Source organism: Dermacentor andersoni, chromosome 7, assembly GCF_023375885.2.
Source record: "Dermacentor andersoni chromosome 7, qqDerAnde1_hic_scaffold, whole genome shotgun sequence".
Taxonomy (NCBI): Eukaryota; Metazoa; Arthropoda; class Arachnida; order Ixodida; family Ixodidae; genus Dermacentor; species Dermacentor andersoni.
The window spans coordinates 157,565,604-157,588,952 of NC_092820.1; the positions used below are offsets into that span (position 1 = coordinate 157,565,604).

General features: G+C 49.2%; 1 protein-coding gene across 2 annotated transcripts in view; it reads right to left on the reverse strand.

The window, feature by feature from the left end:
- Positions 1–23,349, reverse strand: part of Trim9 (E3 ubiquitin-protein ligase Trim9) — a 254,382-nt gene that overhangs the window by 26,406 nt on the left and 204,627 nt on the right. The window contains exons 3-5 of one of the 2 annotated variants that reach the window (XM_055071931.2): positions 4,507–4,740; positions 3,045–3,201; positions 2,013–2,033 (exon numbers count right to left, since the gene is read on the reverse strand). In XM_055071931.2, coding sequence (XP_054927906.1) covers positions 2,013–2,033; positions 3,045–3,201; positions 4,507–4,740 — 412 coding nt within the window. The remainder of the gene's footprint in view (positions 1–2,012; positions 2,034–3,044; positions 3,202–4,506; positions 4,741–23,349) is intronic. The other variant, XM_050180649.3, reaches the window with a different exon arrangement.

Genomic DNA, 23,349 nt, shown 5'->3' on the forward strand with positions numbered 1-23,349 from the left:
GAGCCGCCCTTCCTCCGAACGTCGGATGCACACTCTCGTCACGTGACCGCGCCACCGATTGGCCTATCATTGCAGAGCTGACACAGAGAGAGAGAGACCTCGCAAACGAACCCGCGACGAGCGCGCTTCATGTTAGAAAATTCACCTGGAAATGTAGGTGGGCGTACTGCGCGTCTCAGCTAATGTTAGGCAAAGTAAAAAGAAAGTGCGGTTCAAGATACGATTATAAGACGCACGGTGTTCGGTCGTCAGGTCGTCGACGACCGAACGCCGCAAGTTTTTATAGTCGTACTTTGCAACGTCTTCTTCTTCCTTTATTATTTTCTTTCGACAGATTGGCTGACGTATGTTAGAACACCCTACACACAGCTAGTGCAAGGAAATACTTTACAAAGAGGAGCAGAAAGTTCGTGTGGTGTTGGGCGCTCAACGCGCATCGAGCTTGCGTAGAAGAACGACTTTCGTTTTCTTTCCTTAGGATGGTGCACGGATCATTTTGGAATATTGGATGGCTCGTCACTGCCCTGTCTCGCACGGTGTCGAAAAAAAAAAAAAAAATGGCCGTGCGTGCAAGCAATTCGAGCATTGAAGTGAAACGGAGCCACACTGCTCCACTCACTCGGCGCTTGCCCTGCGTCGATTTTTTTTCGCGATGCCGTCGCCTTTCCGCGCTAATTTCAAGTATGCGTATTCAAATTTCAAGTTTCAGCCGCACGGAGTATACGCAGGGGACGCTCCAATTGAACAGCAACTCAATGCCCGTTGTTTTCGTCCTGCCACTACTCGACAGTACTGGCAGGACAAGAACGGCAGTACAGTTTTGGTCGAGAGAAAAAAAAAGTGTGTGTGTGTGGGGGGGGAGGGGGTATTCTGACAGATGTCACCTCACGATCAGTGTCGACAATACGCCATTAGCATTTAAGCAATGTAGCCATGCCGGAATCGACACGCTACGCCATCTAACGGCGCCGCCGAGAAGTACGCGCGTGGCGCGTGTCTCTGAATGCATATTCAGACAAGGTTTTCCAAATATATACATGACGCTCGTTCGATTCTGCCCAACACCACCAAAAAGCACGCGCGGACAAGCGGCTCCTGACACTGGCAGGGTCGGTGGTCGGCAACCCTGCTCCCTCCTCCAGGCCCTTAATGGTCCACTCGAAATTTGGCGACCCTAGTCCCAGCGTTTCACTTCAGCGATCCTGGTGCCGATGCGGTTACGACAGCGCATGCGCACAAACTCGGGGAGAGCGCGGAATAACGAGCTCCCGCGTTCGCTTCGCACGCCCTCGCTGGCGACGCCAGAATTAAGTATTTACACGAATAAAATATCACAACGCGCCCCCTAGCTCTGCCGAGAGCAATTCTCGGCGCGAGAAATTGCCTATATCAGGCAGTAAGGCCACTTAGGGCCGCATGTGCGTCGTAGCGCTTAATTTCCGGCGAACGACGCTTGCTCAACATTGCACAGCGGCCGCTAGAAGGCCAGAAGTACCGGGTATCCGAAAAACAAACTGTGCAGCGGAAACGCTGGTCTTAAAATTTTAAAGTTTTGCTTACACGGCAGTGGCAGTGATCGCCACAGCGGAGACGTTGAAAATGCGCACGACGCTGCCTATTGCTAAACACTCGGAGGAAGGTTGCTGCAGTTCGCGCAACGTGCACGTTAATGAACGCCTGTATAGCTCCTGCAGCGTGTGAGGGTTGCTCTCGTACACGCGTCCTTTTAAGCGCATGCACCTCGCAGACGATATATCAGACGAATTACAGTTACAGGACTCGCGTTTTCCTATCTTACGTGAAAAGTGCGATGTCACAATTACCACCACATCTTGTTCGTTTATTTTCTCGCTGCACAGTTACTTTTCGGACACTTTGCATAAGTGAAATGTTATTCAGGGTCGGGAAGCACTCATGCTGCTACTTCTGGAAGCCCCGGTGAGACAGAAAAAGTGAGGCATGCCCACTGCATACACATACTAGACAGACCGCGATAAAAGCGTGCGTGTTACCTGCAGACTCGTCTCCGTCAGCTGCGTGCAAGCGAGAGAGAAGAGAGCAGAATGAGGGGGAGGGAAGAAGCACACACCTGGTGAGAGCGGCGGCGAACAGAGGCGGCATGTCATGGCTTAAAAACACTATCGCCGGGCTAAGCAACTCTCCTTGTCAGTGTCAAGGGTTACACTATACGCTCTTTTTCACCTATTATGGACGAGCCTACGGCGTCAAAAAACGTCTATCTCGTCTTCATCACGAATACCAACGATATGAACACGTTATACTCTGCAGATTGCCAAAACAGCTCGGTTGACCAGACAGGCAAGCGCTTGCGGCAACCGTCAACTATATACGGCCTGCACAAGTTAAACATGCTACTATAAAATCCTGCCAGATAAAATTAAATGCGTTATTCGGCGTCGGTACGTAGGGGCATACTGCGTAGATTCCTTCTCACCCTTACTTGATTTTTTTCTTTTGTTTCTTGAATAGCTATGCGAGAATGAGAGACTCAGCGTGACACAAACTGACTCACTTTTTCACACGTGCACCGAGTGAAACCAATCACCCAGCCGCTAACACAAATAGACAAAACCAAACAAGACGAGAAAGGCGCGGGAGTGTTACAGCTGTCTGGTGTATTACCGATTACCTGTCTCATCCTCTTTGGCGCGTCTTCTATTTGTGTTAGTTGCTGGCGATAATAGTTTCACTCAGCGCAGTTCGGAAAGAATGACTATACTACCAACTACAGACCCATTTCCTCGCCTCACATTTGCAAAAAAACGCACACAGAAGTTACGCCTGATCAATTCTCGCCAACTAACAAGCCGTTTCTTTCAGACCGCGTATGGTATAACTGCGAGTCGGCCTAGTTGGAACAGATTCATTTTTTAAATACTTTTTGCGCGCATACTAACAGGGACGAAGAAGAGGAGCAACACAAGGACTTCGTTCCTGTTTGCGCACACAAAGCAAAAAAAAAAAAAAAAAAAAAAAAAAAGAACGCGTATAGTAAGCCTACGGGGATGGGGAGAACGACTCACGTTTTAGCTGCGTGAAGGTGAGTTGGTTGACGGCGTCCAGCACCGAGCGTTGGTCGAGCGTCAGGTCGAAGTCCGGAGAGGCCCAAGGCGTGGGCGCCATGTCCTTGTGCCACGTCACGTCCACGTTGGCCACCCGGTTGATCAGGCACGGCCCAATCTGCGTGGTGCGAGGACCAGCGGCGCGGTATAGCAAATATGCGCCCAGCAAGCGTCTGCTGCCAGAGCACAGCAAGTTGAATAAATGAAGGAGCGATAACGGCGGGCGGGTTCCAGAACGATCCTGTTTTTTCTTTTTTTCGGGGATACTTTCGCGTGGCATGGCACCCAGTGCGACGACGCCTCGAGGGAGCGACGTGGGTTCAGTCCCTCGGCTCGGCCAATCAACGTTCACTGCGAGCGATATGTCTCCGAAAGTGATCGACGCACAGAACCTCGCGGTTCCAGATATCGGCGTTTGTGCGACTGCCACAGTATATATGCGAAGCTGGTGCAATTGAGCCGTGGTGTCTGGCGGCTCGACGCGGTCAACTAACTAACTAACTAACTAACTAACTAACTAACTAACTAACTAACTAACTAACTAACTAACTAACTAAGAAAAATGTAGCTCCTCGGTTCCCCTTATTTTTCCTTATCACTACCTTGCAAGAGCGTCGAATCTTGACAGCTTTGGTGACATGAGGTATGGCAGCCAGCTGCCTGCTCCTACAAGCTTATACGTAGGTACAGTCGCGGTCAAAAATACGCGGCCCACGGCTCCAGTCGGCGGAGCGGCCGCGAGCCGCACCGCGGCGCTCGCGTCGGCGCTGCGAGAGTTTGCGCTCTGACGACAGGTATCTCCCTCGCTCTCGGGCGGATACGTAACGGACGATACGTAACGGGCGGATACGTAACGGATACGGACGATACGTAGGGAGATACCTGTCGTCAGAGCGCAAACTCTCGCAGCGCCGACGCGAGCGCCGCGGTGCGGCTCGCGGCCGCTCCGCCGACTGGAGCCGTGGGCCGCGTATTTTTGACCGCGACTGTACTTATGTGACACCTGCGGTTAAAAGGATGCTACACATTCGTTGCCATTGTATGTGAGCCGCGCTGGCTAAGACTCCCAGGGCTAGCCATAGTTTATAGTGTGCGTTCACTTTGGTTTCTCTTTACCTTGTCACTTTTACATTTCAACTAAACAGATAGTTGACTTTCCCTATGATTTCCCGTCTGTTGGCTTGGTGCGGTTGTAGCGAGAAATCGATCCCCTCGGCTACATAAATAGCTGCAGTTGCCGGGAAGCGTGAGAAGCAGTCAGGGATCTCTGAATGCCGTCGCGTTCCACTCTTAAAGGCGAAACTTAAGCGTCCTCCGAATTTCATCACGAGTATACGGTATCTCACTAATTCACGCAGGTATATATATATATATATATATATATATATATATATATATATATATATATATGCCATGCACTCGCCTGCAGGAACGCCGCGTGGTCGGTCTCCTTGAGTGCCTCGATGCAGAACTGCAGCAGCGCGGTGGTCCTCTGCAGCGTCACCGTGCAGTTGGCCAGCTGACCCTTGAGCGCCTTGAGCTTGGCCTCGCGCTCGCGTCGCGCGAACGCCAGCAGCTCGCGCCGGCGGGCCTCCAGGGCCTCGGCCAGGGCGTCGCACTGCGCCGAGATCTGGGCCTCGAACGCCAGGCAGTTCTCCTGCAGCCACAATTATAAGAAGGGAAGAAAGGGGGTTAACCGAGGGGTCCTAATCGTTTATTACATAAGGAGGGTCTCGAACCCGGCAACATTGATGCCTTCAGGTAGCAGGTGTGGATTTACTGACCGGTTGCCTTCCCCCAAAAAGATCACGTTCTCGTGACGCCTGCGGCAGAAAAGGATGTTCCACATCCGCCGCCAACGTCTGTGGGTGGTGGCGCTGGCTAACACTCCCAGGGTTCTACGAGGAAACATAGATACCCAAGAAAGTGGATGGGGAAACGGCGCCGCCGTAGCTCAGTTGGTTAGAGCATCGCACGCGTAATGCGCAGACGTGGTATCGTTCCCCACCTGTGGCAAGTTGTTTTCTCACCCCCTTTCACTGCCATTAATTTATCATTTCTTGAATTCAATTAGTAAGTACAAGTAATTTCCCTTATGTTGTCGTTGGTGTCAGTGTTTGTTGGCTTCTTATGATATCACAATTAAAGTGAGTCGCATATATCGTTCATTTGGGAGAGTGCAGCTAAGGACGCGCCCATTACACAAATAAATGGATTTAGACAGTCTATAGACCGTCCGTAAAGCATTCTGTAGGGTTTGTCTATGGAGGTTCAGGAAATAAATAATAGCCAAGAAAAAATGTGAGATGATGTCCATGAAGAGTATAACACATAAAAAGTATGAGAACGCATGAGAACACACGTGCTCTGATACAGAATCATATGGGGTGACATGACGTCATTATTGAGTACACAGTTCATGCGGCGCGCGTGACCGAAAATGCGCCCGCATAACTTTCTAACCATAGACGCCTGCATATAGATATTCAACTGAGGCTGGTCGATAAAAAATTGTGAGACAGTAAGTCATTAGACCGTCTATAGAAGTTACCTACAGACATTCTACAGACAATGCTACATGAAAAGTTGTAAGTACGTAATTAAGTCCATATACAAGCCTATACACAGTGTCTAAAATTTGTCTATAAAAGTCCTTGTCTATAGACAGTCTATCAATAATATAGAATAATGACAATGGGCTTTCTATAGACTGTCTAAAGAAATTTTGTAAGAGGCAGGCCTTTCTTTGACTCCTCCTTCGCGCAGTGTCCCAAGAGTGGGCGAGGGATGAGAGCTAGGGAACGCTCACTTTGCGCAGCCATGTCTCTCCTTACCCAAATCTTTTCTCTTCACTCTCTCCACGTGGTCGCTTACATGTTCGCGACAAGGTAACCACGCTTATCGTCCTCGGACATTGGAATGCGTCGGAACATACGTCGAATGTTCGCGAATAAACGTAAAACTACGCGCACGTTTCACTTTTCCGGCGTAATGAACGTGCCAATATATCGGGGCCGTTGTGACGAGAAATAACCGCATACCAAGTGCGGGAGTTCAAGCGCTTCGCTTAACATGCCAGCGTCGAAAACGTTCCTGGAATTCCACCACCGTGCAACGGATCGCAGCTAGCCACAGGCATTGGCGTTCGCAAATTCAACACGCGCATTCGCGATGACTGACTCGAGAATGGCTGGGTATGATATGGCAAGCTTCGCCGTAGAAACCTAACCGAGAAATAAAATGAAGGGGACCAAAAAGGAAAGAAAGAGGCGAAATAATAAGAAAGACGAAACAACGACATCAGGAGCAATACACTCCTACTGAAATATTTTTAACAGCATACAGCTTAGGCGATAATAATTTGTGTGCACTCAATATATATATATATATATATATATATATATATATAGTAGGTGGCGAGGTGGAGGAGGAGCAAGTAAACTTTATTGCTCTAGAAAAAGTAATTCAGCGGTCAGGCCGGATGTCTTCATCTTCTATTGGTTGATGACGACTTCCGGCCTGCATGGTTGGCGCCCTATTCCTGGCAAGAACATCTAGTGCTTCCTACACAGTATAGTGAGAAATACGGGCGCCAGCAGAAGACAAAGAGGAAGAAGACGGTTGTTGGTGGTGCTCGCGCTCTCTCCGTTCGGCCGTTGTCTCTTTTTGTGCATTCACATAAAGCGCCAAGCGCATCTAACCTTAAACGTGTACCATCAATCGGTGGAAGTGCGGGGTGATATATATGGTGGGTGAAACAGGGTGATGCAGAGCGTAATAGTAATAAATGAGGAAACGTTCTATAAAAACTGCTGGGAGCGACATCATTAACCTGGTAATAATAGGTTTGGTTCGATGTGGCATGCAAATACATCCCAGAAACGGCGCGTTTCTAATTAACGTCATTCGCCGCCAGGAACATCAATAGATAAGTACGAAAAACCGTCTATGAGAAAGTAATAAAAAACTACGCTAAGAATGTCACTCCCATTCTTCCCACATAAAAAATTTTGGTGAGTAAACTTGAACTTTGAATTCAGCAACGAAACATCCCGTTCTTGAACTCTAACCAACTCGCAAGCTTTGCAACCGAAGCGCAAAGCACCTGCGCAATGCAGTGAAAGTAACACATAAGGACGAGTCACAACCTAACCCGGTGAACATCGTCGAAATAACCGTGATTTTTGTGTATGCCTTTGTTCGCGCTGCATTGCGCAGTTTTACTTGAAGTTAACCAGGTGAAATGAGTTCTAATAACGAAATACAAAAAAGTAAACAAAAATCTGTCTCCACAAAGGGAGTCTTCACACATTGAAGAGACGCAATAACAAGGGCAGAAAAAAACGTTCGAGTCATACGTGGTCGAGGAAGAGGCGAACACAACCCGTGGTCACGCGTACACGTAGGTATGACGTGGAAGAAAAGGAGAAAGGCGCTAAGATGACTCTCGCGATGGCGCGTTCGTAGTGTAAAAATGTATGCCTATCGAAGGGTGTTTTGGGCTATTATGAATATTCGGTGTGCAATGTCGATCAAGCGAAAATCGCCTGTGTAACTTCCTGCAGCGCCGATACGGGAAAGAATGACTTTGGAAAGGGAAGCACGCATCGCCGTGTGCCTATTAGTGTAGCCGCCTATCAAGTGGGAACAGCGACATCACATAACGAGAGAAATCGCGCCGATAGTGAAACAGCGAAGCTTGTGCGACAAATGACCACGAAAAACGTAAAAGAAAAGAAAGAAAGAAGAACCAGCACGTGTCGAAAGAAGAATGCAGCGACACCATTAGCCAAGTGTCCGAAAAGTGTCAATGGTTGCTTTTGCGTATGACGACCGTCGCCGTACAACCGGGGGAGGACACTCATTACCAGCGCGCTCAGGGCAAAACAGTAAGTGCGCCTTCGTGTTAGCCTTCTTATTTTTATTTTCCCTCGAAAGTGCAGTCGGACGACGTCTTAGTAACAATTCACGCCAAGAGAGAGCACGACGCCAGGAGGAGACACGAGTGAAACAGAGTCGCATGCATCGACCGCGCTTAGGGAGGGGGGAGGGGGGGAGGAAACAGGCGGCGCACATTAGACGTGCCAGTCTCCTAATGAGCAGCGGGGGCTGCTGAAGACGAAGGCACGCTCTCTCGCTTGTCCATCTGGTCGCGCGACCCAACCCCCTGGCTCGAGCTCACGCGGCGCGGCGATTGTTATTAACACCGCGCGAGGGGGTGGCGGGGGGGGAGGGGCCTGGCCTCGCGGGTCATTAAAGCGCGCGAAAACGCGCGCGCTGCGACGCCAGCCTCCTCCTCCTCCTGCATTCCCCCTTTCCCTCAACACCCGTGGCGCTGGGGACAGCGCGCGCGCGTGCTCTCTCGTTGGAACCACGCTGCAGTGTTGTGAAAGCTTGCTGCCGGCTAATCCAAAGAAAGGGCCCTTGCACGACGAAGGAATCCCCGATCGGCTACCGTCCTTGCATACGCCGATCAATCACGTCAATCACGATGACGAGAAGAAAAAAAGGAGACCACACGAAGATGACAGGAAGACGCACGAACTGTACACCACAATCGCTTGCTGTGTACCGTTTTGCGCGTCTACGTGCCCTCATCTCCTTTCTTTATTTCGTGCTATTGCGTCTACTGTAATTATGTACCGACCTTATAGTCCAAGCCGCGGTACAATTGCAACGATCACGTCGTCGGCAAACGGCATTACGGACGAGAAGGCGACGACGACGACCAGTCGCCTACCGTCTTTGCGCCAGTCCGGCTTTACTAATTCAACGGCCCCCCGATCAGCCGGCGCCAGCTGTGGCCTCAACCACGCTGCACGGTGCGAAGACTGTGTGTGCGGGGAGGGCATCATGCACCGTGCTGGTTCAGGGAAATGGGGAGAAATGAGGGGCCGCACGTCGTCGCTGCTGACGACACTCCCGGGATGGGGGATACGTTGAAGGGGAGGGGATGACAAAAGGGAGGGACAACGAACGTCTCACCCGCGCGCGCGTAAACGACACGAATGAATACGAACGACGAGACGAACGAACGTGGAACGAGACGGAAATGGCCGCGGCGAAGAAATAGAAAACAAAACTAAGGGGGAGGGGGGCGAATGGAGCGCGGCTGCTTTATTTAGGATGCCACGTGGCGCGTATAAGGAGCGGTCGAGGAAGAATGACCGGAGGCGATCGGGGAAGAAATTAGGGAAAATGTCGGGGGAGAACTTAGGGAAAGGCCGCAAAAAACGGCTCAGTGTGTATGGGGGGGGGGGGGGGGGGGGGCATATACGGGAGAATACACGAGGAACAGTTGCGCGGGAAACAACGGACGCTTACGTAGAGGAATGTGCAACGCAACAAAAGAGTTCTAATAGCGAGAAATGCACGCAACCCCCTGTTTTTGTTCTTTTTAGGCCCCGCTATTATAAAATCGGAGAAAGATGCGCGGGGCAAACATGCATCGCACGGCGCCGACTGAGAAATCTCTTCAATTTCGAGTTCTACACTACGTACTGCCGAGGGTATAAAAGAAGAATTAGTGCGAGGAAAGAATAGCAGCCAAGCTGAAGATTTGCGAGCAAATGTCGTTGGCACTTCCTATGTGGTCGCAAGCATACAAGGCTCTGTTTTGTAAAGATAATCGCACATGCAGCTATAGAGCATTGGTATTTGCAGACAACCCTGCCCAAGTATTACTTAGCGTATCTGAGTACTTATGTCGTACAATAACGAATTTAGCGCAAAAAAGAAAAGAAGAGAAACACGATCACAGAGAGGGGAGAACATAAAGACAGGACGAGCGTTCCCTGTCCTCCCCTTTTTTGCGATCGTGTTTTTTGTCTTAAATTCATTATTGTATGGCATGCACCAAGTAATCTAGCAGCAAATACTACCAATTACAGGTAACACATAAATACCCGTATTTATGTGTTACTACAAAAACACGCGTGATGCGAAGACGTGGGATCGTTCCCCATCTGCGGCAAGTTGTTTTTTCATCCACTTTCATGCCCATTAATTTATCATTTCTTTAATTCAGTTACTAAGTACAAGTAATTTCCCCTGTGTTGTCCTTGGTGTCTGTTTGTTGGCTTCTTACGATATTATTAGAAATCGGGCCCCTCTGTTAACCCCCTTTCTTTTCGTTCATTACATAACGAGGGTCTCGAATCCGGCAACATTGATGCCTTCAGGTAGCACGTGTGGGTTTATTTACCAGTTGCCTTTACCCAGGAAGATTGTCTTGCGATTTCGTAAGACGAAAGAAGTAGGGCTATGGAATGTACGTAGTTGCTTTCTTTGTTACTAGAACCTTTTTTGATCACAAATGGAGGAAGCTGAGATAAATACGCTAGGAAGGTATGCTCCGAGTTCCCTTAGTTATACAATATTGGCATGTCGTCACGTTTACATCTCGGCACGCGAGCGTCCACAGGGCTAGACAGTCAAGCAACGCAAAACAATACTTGTAGAAAATAAGTTTTCAGCCACGTGAATCTTATCTGCAGCGCTCTTAAACGATGGATGCCGTTTTTTATCGGAGGCGAAGCGACTAAAAGGTCAATTGCCACGTACACGACCACTGCTTGTCAGCACGGACGTTACTGGCCCAAAGCGTTTCCCGTTTTCTCCTCGCTATTTCGCCTGCCATTTGGCAGATAAGATTGAGGGGTCGCTTGCTCCACGTAAAGGCCAAACTGCACCTCCGCTTGTTGGCAGGCGAAAGTTCCTATACGCGCCTTGCGTTTGCCGCGCCTCGCGAATAATGCGGTTTGAACCTACAAGACGGGCGCCAGCGCACGCCCAGTTGGCTCACTATTTTCGATCTTGGTAGACACCGCCTTGCATTCTACAGCGAAGCTGTTTGTGGCTGGGCTTCCGCGCATTCTTTTTTTTTTGTGCGTGTGCAAAAACTGTGAACCGATTCCGAAGATAGTCCAATATCTGGCCGACCCGCAGAGGGGGTTGTCAAGAACGGCCCAGCCGAGGTGCAAGTGTTGCCAGCTCGTTGCGACAACGGGCGTCAACGCTTCCTGGAGCGCCGCCGCAAACCTCTAGCCACGGCGTCACTAAGTCGCCATTGTGACTGAATGCGTTCGGCGGGCCAACTATTGTTACCGAACCCACCAACGCCGCCCTGTTCTGCTATGAGTGGGGGAGTTGCCGCGGGAACGTCGACGAAGGCCTCTTCCCACGCGCCGACCAAGATGCAGGACACGCGAATGTATACAAAAAACAAGGTAAATGAGTTCGTACATTTATTCAAAACTCTGTGTCACTTCTGCGTCGTGTGCTAAACAGAAGCTTCGCTGGTCACCCACCTTCACAGAGTGGAATGGCTCATGACCTTATGTGAGGCAGCGAGAGTACCGATATTTGCCTGGAGGAGGTATCTGTGCTCGCTCCGAGCGTCGAAGCGTAGGATCTGTCCTGCTCTGTCCTGATCTGTCCTGCACCATCTGCGCATGCGCGTGGCGCGTGGGCGCGAGCCTTCGCGCGTGCCGGCAAGCGTATGTGGAGTTGGGTCTCAAGGCTCCGTACTTCAAGTGAAAGTCTTGCTTGGGCTAGTTGGTTCAAGCTTGAATGTGTAAAGAGCAACGCGCAATAGACCAGGACAGAAGAAGAACCTGTCGTTTGTCTTCTTTTTCTGTTTCTGTCCTGGTCTATTGCGCCTTGCTCTTTACACGTCACGTGACTACTCGAAGGCCACAGTTAGCTTGCATAACGCGGGAGACATCCTGCAAAAAGATCGACCCCACGCGTATAACGCGCGCGCGCGCGAGTGCATTTTCCCCCGCTAATCGGCAACGCTGGCGAAAGCGAAACCTTCCCAAATTTCCCGCTGCGACGGCCGCGACGGTGACCACGGGGTCTGTGACCCGACCACTCCTCCCCCCCCCCCCCTCTCCAGAGCATGCCGCTGCGGCGGGACGGCCGTGTGGCGCGGTTGAGTGTACGCTCCTCAAAAATTCATCGCACTTCCGTCATGGCCGCCGCTGGCCGCCGCACACATATCCGAGAAAGGAAACGGACGCAGGACAAACGCGCACGGCTATATACCGACGCTCAACTACACCACGCTCGGCCGTCTATATATCCGCTGCCACATAGACTTAACTGCCCGCCACTAATATTTCACGACGATCATCAGACATCGAAGTTCCCGTGGAGAGATCAAAGCCTCAGTTCTCCTGGGGTGAACGGAGCAGGCACTTTCACTGATACGCGGAAGGAAGTTTCTTTCCGGGTCTATAGGGAAAAGAGACGGAGAAACATGTCCCTCTTTTTATCATCACGTTCATCTCAAGTAAACCTCTCAAACCGGAGATCGATGAGTATACAGGGTCCAACTGCGTCTGTTTGCCACGGCAAGTCACACTGGACCACTTTGTGCCAGTGCGACAATACTCACAAATGAGACGCGTACACCACGGTTTGATTGCATTTCTGGTGCGTGAAACCGTGCTCTCTCTATCTCCTCTCTCCCTCTCTTTGTCCCCATATCCCTTACCCCAGTGGATGGTAGCAAACCGGACGTGCGTCTGGTTAACTGCGCTGCCTTTCCTCTTTTCTATTTCTCTCTCTTCTCTCCTTGTTCGAATTCCCGTGACTGCCTTCATATGACACTGACAGTGTGCGAACCAAAACATCCACGTGTACAGCTTCACGCGAGATAGCTGCTGGCCCATGACTCGTGTCCCCAGCGTATATATTGCCCAGTGCATGCCGCCTACGCAATGACACAGTCCACTTAATCTGCTCTTGCGGGCTACTCGCATTAGAGAGAACAGTGATAACGTCCACACTGAATATTCACCAAATACTTTTACGTGCCTTCAGATATACGCCATGTTTTTGGCCCGTGGCCTGACGCTGCGCGTGCGCCTCGCGCAACGAAGGCACGCTTAACCTTCCTTAGAGAACCCTGGCCTCAATGCGATGCTTTGTTGCCTACTGTACTGTGTTTTGCGTATGTTGTGTTCATGTAACGGTGCAGCAGTGCGCGCAGTAAAACCTCGTCACAACGAAGTTGAAGGGGAAGCCATGACTACTTCGTTACATCGATTACTTCGTTATATCCATTATTTCAGGTACTGCACTGTGAAGATTTCAAGAGAAATTTCACTTACTTCGTTATATCCATTATTTCGTTTTATCTCGTTTCGTTTTAACGGGGTTCGGCCGCATTTCATTTTTCGTCATACTCATGCGGAGTATAGCTACAGCGTGCTAAGCATACCTCTCCAGAAATAATCTCTCTAACGCACGTCCTAAAGCTACATATCTCGTCGCTGGATCAACGCACCGCGTGCATTCGCGTTTCGTTCTGCAGCCCGATCATACGTGCCCCGGTCCCGCGTAGAGCTCGATTACCACGCGTGCAGCGCAGCTTCTCGAGGGATCGCAGGAAGCATGCGACACAGACTAAACGTATTTGGGACGGCAGCGGCGTCTTCGTCCAGGAGATACACACACTGCTGCACTCGGTGCCAGTGCAGGGCACGACGGAGAGAGACTACACTCCCTGCATGCGCACGGAATCGAGCGCTCGAAGCGCGTGTCCTTCTTCGCCGATGCCCGTTTTCGCCGCTCTACATACTGGAGGAGGGAGTTGACAGATGCCTGGAGCCATCAAGCCGATCCCCAGCGCCGACTGCTGCTGCGCCGCTCGGAGGTGAAGCCGTGTGCTCGCGGAATGCGGCGCCCAGCACCGCCGACACGTTGTGGGAGGCGAAGAGGAGGGAGGGGGAAGGACACGCCGGAATGTGCCGGCGCGCGCAAAGCTGTCCGCGGCTCGGCTCGGCTTGGCGCAAAAAAACGCCGCGCGGTGGAGAACGGGGACCTTGGAATGCCAGTCGATTTGCTCAGCCCCCCCCCCCCCCCTCCTCCCCTACCCTCCCTTTGTCGTCGGCGGGTCATTGCCGAGAGGTGTGCGCTGCGCGAATATGAGAAGAACGGGCAGAAGAAAACAACGGTCCCCGGCTCCACGGGGATGTATGTATGGCGACGGGCATGGAATGGCAAAACCACGAACGCGTGTTTTCGTGTCCGCGCTCGAGCATATTTTTTTTCTCTCTCTTTTTTTTAAACGTCATAGCCGGGGTTGTCAAGAACGATTTCGAGTATCGCCGAATGCGATCACCGGAACCGACGAGACGGGAAGAGTGAAAGTATTACAATACGTTTATAATGAAAGGACGTGTGAAAGTGTTTCCAATGTTTGTAAGAAATACTGCAGAGTGCAGTCAGCTGCAAAAGTTAACGTGAGACCTGAGAAAAGATATCCGCTGCCTCAGAAAGCGACGTCATCAGAAAAGAAAGAAAAAAAAAAACGAAAGAGAGAGCATGAGAGACGGAGGGAGGCTTTTATCTGAATGCAGAGATGGAGCACATATGTAAGACATGTACCTCAGAGTTACGCACACGTATACGCAACTACGACATATTTTTAATGAACTGTTTTTCAAGCCTTCCCGTAGTCATACTCGTTTCGTGAGTAAAGGGAAAATCAGACATCCACCCTATCGTAGCAATTGCTACAAAGGAAACCCATACGTGTTCCTCAAAGGAAAGCCTCATAGTTGAAGAAAAATTCGTCCTGGTCCGGGACTCGAACCCGGGACCACCGCCTTTCCGGGGCGGTGGTCGTTTCGTACAAAATGAATACAGAGAAGAGACAAAAAGATGAGAAAATCGTTGACTCAATCTCTGGCTCAAATATTTCGGGCACACAAGCAACGGGTTAAAAAAGTTGATCACAGCGTCGTATAAAAAAAGAAAAAAAAAAAGAAATAAATAAAGAGAATAAGAAACTGCCAATAATCTACACGAACTTTCGCTTAAGGTAACTGAGAACAACTCAAACGTATCGACAAGACGCACAAGTAGAGCAATGGGAAAACTCTTCAAAAACGCAAGAAAAACTCGACACTCGCGTTCTAGTGAAACACACTCATTTTATACATTTTAGTACGCAATTCAGTGGTGAGCAAGTACACTATCTGTTGCGTCAACTGAAACAGCCAAGCAGGCGCGGTGGCATTAGAGCAAAATCATCTTTGACACTATACCCCTGCATTCATATTTGCGCTTTAACTCGAAGTCCGATGCTTGACTTGGTCAAAACCATGCCTGGCCCGTGAACTGACCGAAGGAAACACAATGAGCGTTTTGGGCACACGTACGCCAAGCGTCATTTAGATCAGAGTCAAGCATGGGCTTCAAGTTAAGAAGCCCATGCTTGAAGTTAAGGTATATCCGTATTTCTGAATACGGATGGTAAGGCTCATTTATGCACTGTACGAATTTTGCTAACACAGGCAGTGGTATCATAAACGATAGATTTTTATCATTTCGACAGACGACTATCATAGCCGCGGAACACTGATAAATTGCACCTTTTAAACGGGCACTCTTAAAAGGAAAGGAAGAGGGGGGGGGGGGGGGCTGCCACAAACTGTACATGGATCGGCTCTCACAGTGTAATTGGTGGGTTATACGCGGCACCCTAGCTATTTCACGTTGTAAGCCAGACACGACGGGCTAGCTTCCGTGAAGCGCTGATATATCTCCAGGACCCGCAAAAGACTGCTTTACCAAACAACAAAAAGTTAGTGAAGCCTCTATATTCGAAGCACACGACCGCTTGCCGTACAGCCTGCGGATTGGCCTTAATTGTTAAGCTGCTTTTAATCAACACACAACGGAACTGTTAATGAGATTTGCGGTCTTTCTCCACTTAACCAACCTGAAGAAACCATTTCCAATTAAACACCCCTCGTAAACAAACAATTTCACATTTGGCTCTTTTCTTTCGAAATCGAGTCGTAGTCATGGTTTATAAACAGGGCGCCAAGAAGATGCCATCATTTTAAAGCGCCCCGAAACCCATCTCGTCGCGAAAACGAGAGGGCGATTTCCCAGGCAGAACAACATCGTTATAAGATTAAAAAAAAAAAAAAAAGCGTTCGGAGACGCCAAATGCTGGGCCACGGTAAACGGCCGTTGATTGGTTCTGACGGAAGATTCGAGAACAATCGAGTTATCCGGACGGGGTCGATATAGGAGAGAAGCCTACAAATTGCGAGTCATGGTTGTTGGGGCCTGCGCGATTGCGATATCAAAGGTGCTAATCGAAAATCAAATTAGATCTACCCAGCTGAACGGAAGCTTATGCTTTAGACGGAGCACGAAAACAGCTGTAGAATATAATGAATGATATATAAGCGATGCTAAGATAGCCGCGTAAGTCATAACTTTTGACGGGCTCTTAATAACTGTACCAACGTTTCATCATACTCTTTCAATACTTATTTATTTACCCGAAGGGTTCTGTATAGGACGTAACACATGAGAAAAGACGGAGGGGGGAGAGCAAACAATTTGTTCATCAGTAATAGGTCATTCAATGCATAACACACTTACCAAGTTAAACAAAATCAAGAAGGGGGCTGACAGAGGGAGTAGCACACTATAGTATAAAAGTTACATAAACAAAGATGAAGTTCCTCAGGAAGGCTGGCCTAGGTGTCGATAGATGGACCTTTGTCAAAGGCAAGGAGTGGATGACAAAAATAGGCTCACTTATCGAAACGTAGGCCAACTTTTCTGAGGAGGCACTTCATCCCTGTTTATGTAACTTTTAACAAGGTATATATATATATATATATTATACTTAAATAAAAGTTGTTGCAGATTGCATTCAAATATATCCAATGTGGTCGGATAATCTTTTGCGGACATTCTGGTCAGTCCTCATAATTACAGAGTATAATCAAATACTCATGCGGTCTAAGGCCAGTCACGTTTCATTTTTCTCATAAAAGCAATTGAATCGATCCCCTGCTCCAAGCACGCGCGCAAGTTGATTACTGACTGCAGGCATAAGGAGGAAGGGGAAAAAAAAGTAGGTATTCCTTTCACTATTACCGACGGAACGCGCCATGTCGAGAATCCCGTCAAATCTGGCTAGCGCCTTGAGCAAAGTTGGTGGTATGCAGCGACAATCAGCACAATGAAGTGAAATGGAGGCACACATAGCAAGTCGACATGAGGGTTCAACCCATAGAGTTTCCAACTACAATCACTAGAGGGAAATCCGGCGCCAAGATGGTTCAGCCACCATAGGAATGATGGGCAGCGCAAGAATTTGTCTGATCTTCGTGCTAGGGGCTCCAGACGTTCTTCTGGCTTCGTTAATTATGCTTTATCTGGGCCAAGATTGGCCTAAGTTTTAAAGAAGTTTACACTTTCTTTTTTAATGCAGAGGGTAATGAGACTCTGCAAGCACGCATAATCACTGCTAATTGCAGTGGCTCCGCTTGTCGATGGGTCCATGGCGTAAGGGTTTCAATATGGGGCCTCTGTGCTAGGGGTCCTGTGTTCGAATCCTGCCGTCGTACAATTTTAATCATGTTCATTTAATTATTTACAACGCCCCTTAAATATGATCACCCTGGAAAGTCACGAAACCATTTAAAGCCAGAAGGACGAAGTTTATGCAGAATAATGTGCCCACCCATCATTTCCATGCTAGCCGAACTGTCTTGCTTGCAGTTCCCACAGACACTAGCGCCACAGTTCCCCTATATGATTAGTTGAACGAAACTCTATGGTTCAACCTATATAGTATTTTAGTATTGGCACGTTGTCGTGCGATGGTCAAGAATCAGACCGCGGCACCCAACTGAGAGGCACGAAACAAACGCGTCATTGGGTCGAACTTACGTCCACAAGAACAAGTTACACTCAAACACAGCGATAACGACGAGCACGGGCGTCCGTCGTCGAAATTTGATTCCACGGCTCAGACCCGTCGGCTACTTATGCATCTCACCGTGCGTTCGCACGCGGAATGTGATTACAGACAAGATTCTGTCGCTATGGGACGATCGGCCATAACACGCGAGAGAAAGTTCCGATATACATCAAGGCGCGTTTTGCGCGGAGCGATAACTTTGTAACGTCGTTAGCTCGGAAAAGCGGTCACCGCAAAACACAATGTACACAGGTGTAGGTATACCTACAGCTTCATGTCGGCAATCTGTCTTTTTTTTTTTGTTTTTTAAAAGCGCAGCTCTTTTAGGCACCCGTTCCTTCGGCGAGCGTTGGCGGGTTAAAACCGAGCGAACGAGGACAGCGAAAGATGAGAACGCGAACGCGGAGCGCAGCAGGGGATGAAAGTGGCGAGGGGGCAAGCGGAGGAGGAGGGCACCGCGAGAGGGGTGAGAAGAAAAGCGTAGCGCAGCGACGATGAATACGAGGTGGCGCCAGAGTAGCGCGCGCGTAGTTTGCGAGCTCTGTCGGCGGCGGCTGCTGTGAATCGCGCGCACGCGTCACCCACGCGCTGGCTCCGCTTACAAGGAGCCACACCAGAGACAGATTGCCCGCGCCACCTAATATATTGAGAAATGAAAAGACACACAGAGCTGCGCTCAAATTTCGCGCAAGGGAGTATCGTAATCATCGGTGAATTTTTTTTTCCACGTCGATAATGGGCAGAACTGGCGCAAACACACCGCGACCACAAACGCTGGCACATGTAACCGAATTAGGGAATATACAATTAGCGAACAGACGCTGCCAAAGCCGAGCTTTCCGTAAAGATTCAGGTGCAAGAAAGCGAGCCCCCCTTTTTTTCTATAACTCGTTCCTGTTTGCGCCAACTCGATAGAAGCCCACATTAAACCACCATATATATTTCATATATATTCGAAGTGCCCAGATAGCTCGTCCATCTATTTTTTATTTCTGCATTCCTAAGTATATATCTGACCGAGAGACGGCAGGCCTGTCGTTTCCTCCCGTCCGTTCTGTCTTAGGTACTATAGCAGTGATTTCCGTCAGATTGAGAACAGGTGCATTACAGAGTCAGGAAGAAGAAGACGGACGTGATCTTCCCTATCCTTTGCGATAACCTCTCTGCGCGCAGGTCATGCCTTCGAAGATGTCAGTACGCCCCGCCTGATGTTGCTTCCGGTGAAGCCTCCCTTAGCCACCAGAATGCGACCATTCCGGAAGCAATGGCCGTCTAGAGTTTCCTTTTTCTTATTTTTTTTTCTTGTTTTACATTTTCGAATAAGAGGCAGAAAGTGAGCTAGCAAAAGGAAGATCTCGCTCCGGCGATGTTTCCCGGCCACAGTAGCGAGTTGAGAAACCAAGGCATATTGCCGCTGCCCCCTCCGTAATCGGCGGTATTCGTTTGCGAAAATTTACCTATTTCAATTCGCCATACGTACGCGGCAGCGATCGTGGCCCTCAGTGCTGGCAGCTCGCGGAACGTGCAGCGAAAGGGTGGTGGCGCCAACGTGGCATGCGCTGTTCCCAGCCACTGAGGGGATATATGCCCGGCTCCGCTGTAGCTCTCGAGGAACCGTGGGGTGCCGTAGATGCAATATCCGGCGGCGCACGTGGCCTGGAAGCGCACTGTTTGCGACTTGCTGAGTCACGGCGCAGGGAGAGCGCGCTCCTTCTCACCCTCCCCACATTCCCCCTACCTCCCCCCTCTCCCCCCCCCCCCCGTTTTTGCCCAAAGACGATGCATCCGGTCCGTGCGCCACGTCGTCCGAGAAAGGGGGACACCGTCAGGTTGGTGACCTCCGCGCCATGGCTGCGGCTATGTGCACCGCTGACCCTCTCTCTCTTTCCTATCGGGACTCGCACGAACGGGGATTCAATCACGCACGCCTCCAATTCTCGTCGCGACCCTCATACAGACCGGAAGCTGCTGCGCAGTTGCTCGTTCACGACGCGCACAAGCCTTTCTGAGCAGGCATAAAACCTTTCGTATCGCGTTGGCGCGAAACCATAACATGCCCAAGCTTATATAGAGATACCATAAAAACTAAGCTAAGTTGTAAGCAGTGTTAACAAAATACTATTCGACAATACTAAAAACGGCACTCCTACCACGAGAGGAGGCCTCGCTGTGAGTTCGTGTATTTTGATGGCGTTTGCTCAGGCCCAGTCAATTTATTACAAGAATAAGCAACACCGTGTTACAACGGATACAAACAAGTTAGCAAGTTTTGAAAACTGTTGCTGCGTCACAACGGGCGCGAATACGAGAAGACGCCTTGATATCCGTGACGCCACACTGGCGTACGCCAGTGCTGGAGTATCGGCGTAAAAATTCGAAGTTCGGCCTCCATTATTAAAGTAATTTAGAATGTCAACGTATTACCGCGAAACTAACGAAAATTCTTTGTTTCGAAAAAAAAAGTACAAGTAGTCAGACTGAAAAGACTAAAACTGATTGAGGGTTTCTCTTCAGTGTGCCTTTATATTCACTTGATTCGTATTGTTCTACTCTAGTTGTTACTTTGTCTAGAGCAACGGTACTTGTGTCCAAGATACATGCCTTATTTCATATTTTGCGGGCTTTCTTTCAACGCAAAAAAAATAAAATTGCCACGAAGCGTGTACGTTGCCACAAAAGATTGGATGGGTCGTTTTTGAATGCCCTCTACAACGTAACGAAACTGACTTGGTCCTAACGTGAATATTAAAAAAAAAGCTCAATTGATCTTAGTTAATGAATTAAACGCAACATAAGATAACTCACCCTAAGGAGCGTCACATGACGGCATACCACATGTCGTCGGTTCCATTCAGTTGCGGTAAACTACTTTTTAAAACCAATAGTCCAAGTTACGCGAAACACCCTGCATGCCCACACCGAAGCCAAAGTAAATATGTGCGCAGTGTTTTCATCATCTTATTTTATAAATCCAATACAACAAAACATGTTTGGACATGTTTCGCGGCATGCCACAAGTAGGACGGGGATTTAATGCTACTAGTCCGTATTTAGACCAGCACTTATTTCTTAAAAACTAGAAAAGAAAAAAAGAAGACTCATGAACGCTGCATTTTATCATTCCCGATAATATACGTACCCGGACAATATACGTATGTACATATACGTGTATATACGTACGTATATTCCAGATATACGTATATTGAGCCAAATTCATCTGGAAGAACCCTGTCTGCTGGTTCTATGATAACCAAATGGCGCAAATGCGAGACTGCGCGATTATTAGCGCAAATGACAAAACGAAGGAAGCCCCAGTGGGCTGCAGGCCTATAAGGGGGGTGAGGGGGGGTTACTGAAGCTTTATGGGCCGCTAAATTTGGGGCGCGACCCAATGGAAAAGGTCGATGCGAACTGCCCAAGTATAGGCGGCGCGGCTCTTCAGCTTTCTCCGTCATGGGAAAACGATCCCGCGAACGGTCAATATTGATACGTTCATTCCAAGGCCTAGAGAAATAACAGGATCGCTCGAAGATATCACTCAAGGCGTAGATCGCTACTTCTTACTTCGACCCCCCATGTGAAGCGGGCGCCCCTATATACTTCGACGTTTTCAAGGGCCCAACTATATAGTCGATGTTGAATTACATTTCCCAGCTGGCAGCTGCAGCGACACGGTGCTGATGGCTTAAGTAGCGCAAAAAAAAAAAAAAAAAAAAAAAGATAGAGGAAGAAGAAGCAAGACAATCTCAAACAGTTACGTCTTGAAGTGTTATTATTTACTCTAAAAAATTTGCAGGAGCCTCATTAACGCGGAACACACAGCCACACTAACACCCGTACCTGACATACATATAGAACGATATAGTCGACCAGTCGCAGTAACGTGAAATCTGGTAAAGTTAAGAGAAGGACACCGGTGTGTCTTCCTCGCGAATTTCGTCGAGGAAAGAGGATTACCGAACTCGAGTCAAAGAATCCTGCCGACCTTGTGCGCCGCGTTAAGACTCGCAAAGCGCCGCGCTATATACTCTTGGTGACAGGGGGACATCTACGGCTGAATACTGATAGAACGGTTAATGACCTCGGGACTTCGCCATATGCATGGCGCCGGACCTCGATCAAGAACAAAAGCTCGCTGTCTTTCGGCGGATAGCAGATGTCATCAGTGTTTAATGCATTGCAGTGATCCCGCGCGACGAATAAGCTTGGGTTGTTTTTGTTTGTTTTTGTTTTATCGGATTAGTTTTCAGAATACCCTACCACGTGGCTGGGAAAGTCGTATCAGACTGACTTGACACGCGGGAAAAAAAAAAAAAAACCAAGGTCAAAAGAACGCATTTTGTGCATTCTTACTTTACTTACAAGTTACATAGCCGCGTGTTTGCGTCACTGGCCGCTAACCTGCCCTAGCGCCGAAACTAGGCGTTATTGTTGCTTCCTGCACGCGTTCCATTCAGCCAAGGACAACATTCGGAGCTAACAGATACGGCAGTTATTAATGACACACGCACGCATGTGCGCACGCATACGCTCTCTCTCTCTCTCTCTGTCTCGAGCGATCGAGCGCGAGGAAACACCAGCAAGGTGTAGGCCTAAGCGCGTTTACTACAGCTTTAGAAGGCCGGAAGGATATGCTCCAAGTACCAACTTAGAAGCTTCATCCGAGAATGAACGTTCTTGGGTACACTCCGCTACAGACTCACGTTTCTCTCTCTTTCTTTTTCTTCTTTCGATCAGAACTGATACTACGCAAATCCCAAATGGAACTCAGTCCACCCTAGGAATGTGTTCAGTCACAAACTCGCCCAGCTTGCTGTGTTAATTGAGTCTCTCCCTTTGTGACAAATTGTGACTGTACACAGTGTGACATAGGAATGTACGGTGACACTGTATAAGACTAGGAACACCTTTGCGGGCTGCGTGAGTGTCCACAGAAACAGTTCGTGTACGTGCGTGTGTGTGCGTTTAGGTTTCTTTTTCATTTCTTATCCTTCTCTCTCTCACCCATCGCATCCCCTTGCCCCTCCCCCAGTACAGGGTAGCCAACCGGAGATAATCTCTGGTTAACATCCCTGTCTTTCTACTGCCCCCCCTCTCTCTCTTTCATTCGCAAAATGTTAAAGCAAACTTCGCCTCAGCTATAACCTCCTACACTTTTTTCAATACCTGCCAAGTCGCCCCGCAATGCATGGGAGCCATTGGTCCACTGCGGCGGCACCGAATTCCCCACACATAAAATCCCCGCTGTTGCTAGAGCATGGAAAAAACTTTAGCTGGGCGCTGCTGCCGCTCCCTGCCCGATTGGCCTGATCATTTCCTTCCGAATGACGTGCGATCACGTGCCAGAAAATATGGTCGACGTGACCCCTAACTATGCACCCCCTAAACTGCGACCTACCACTGGGAAAGTGGCGCGCTCCCAGTGACCTCCATTTTGTCGTCATTGAGGAGGCTATGCCTCTACACTTCAGTGCAAGCTGTGAAGACTGCTTGCCGGTGCGCCACCTTCACGGGATTCCG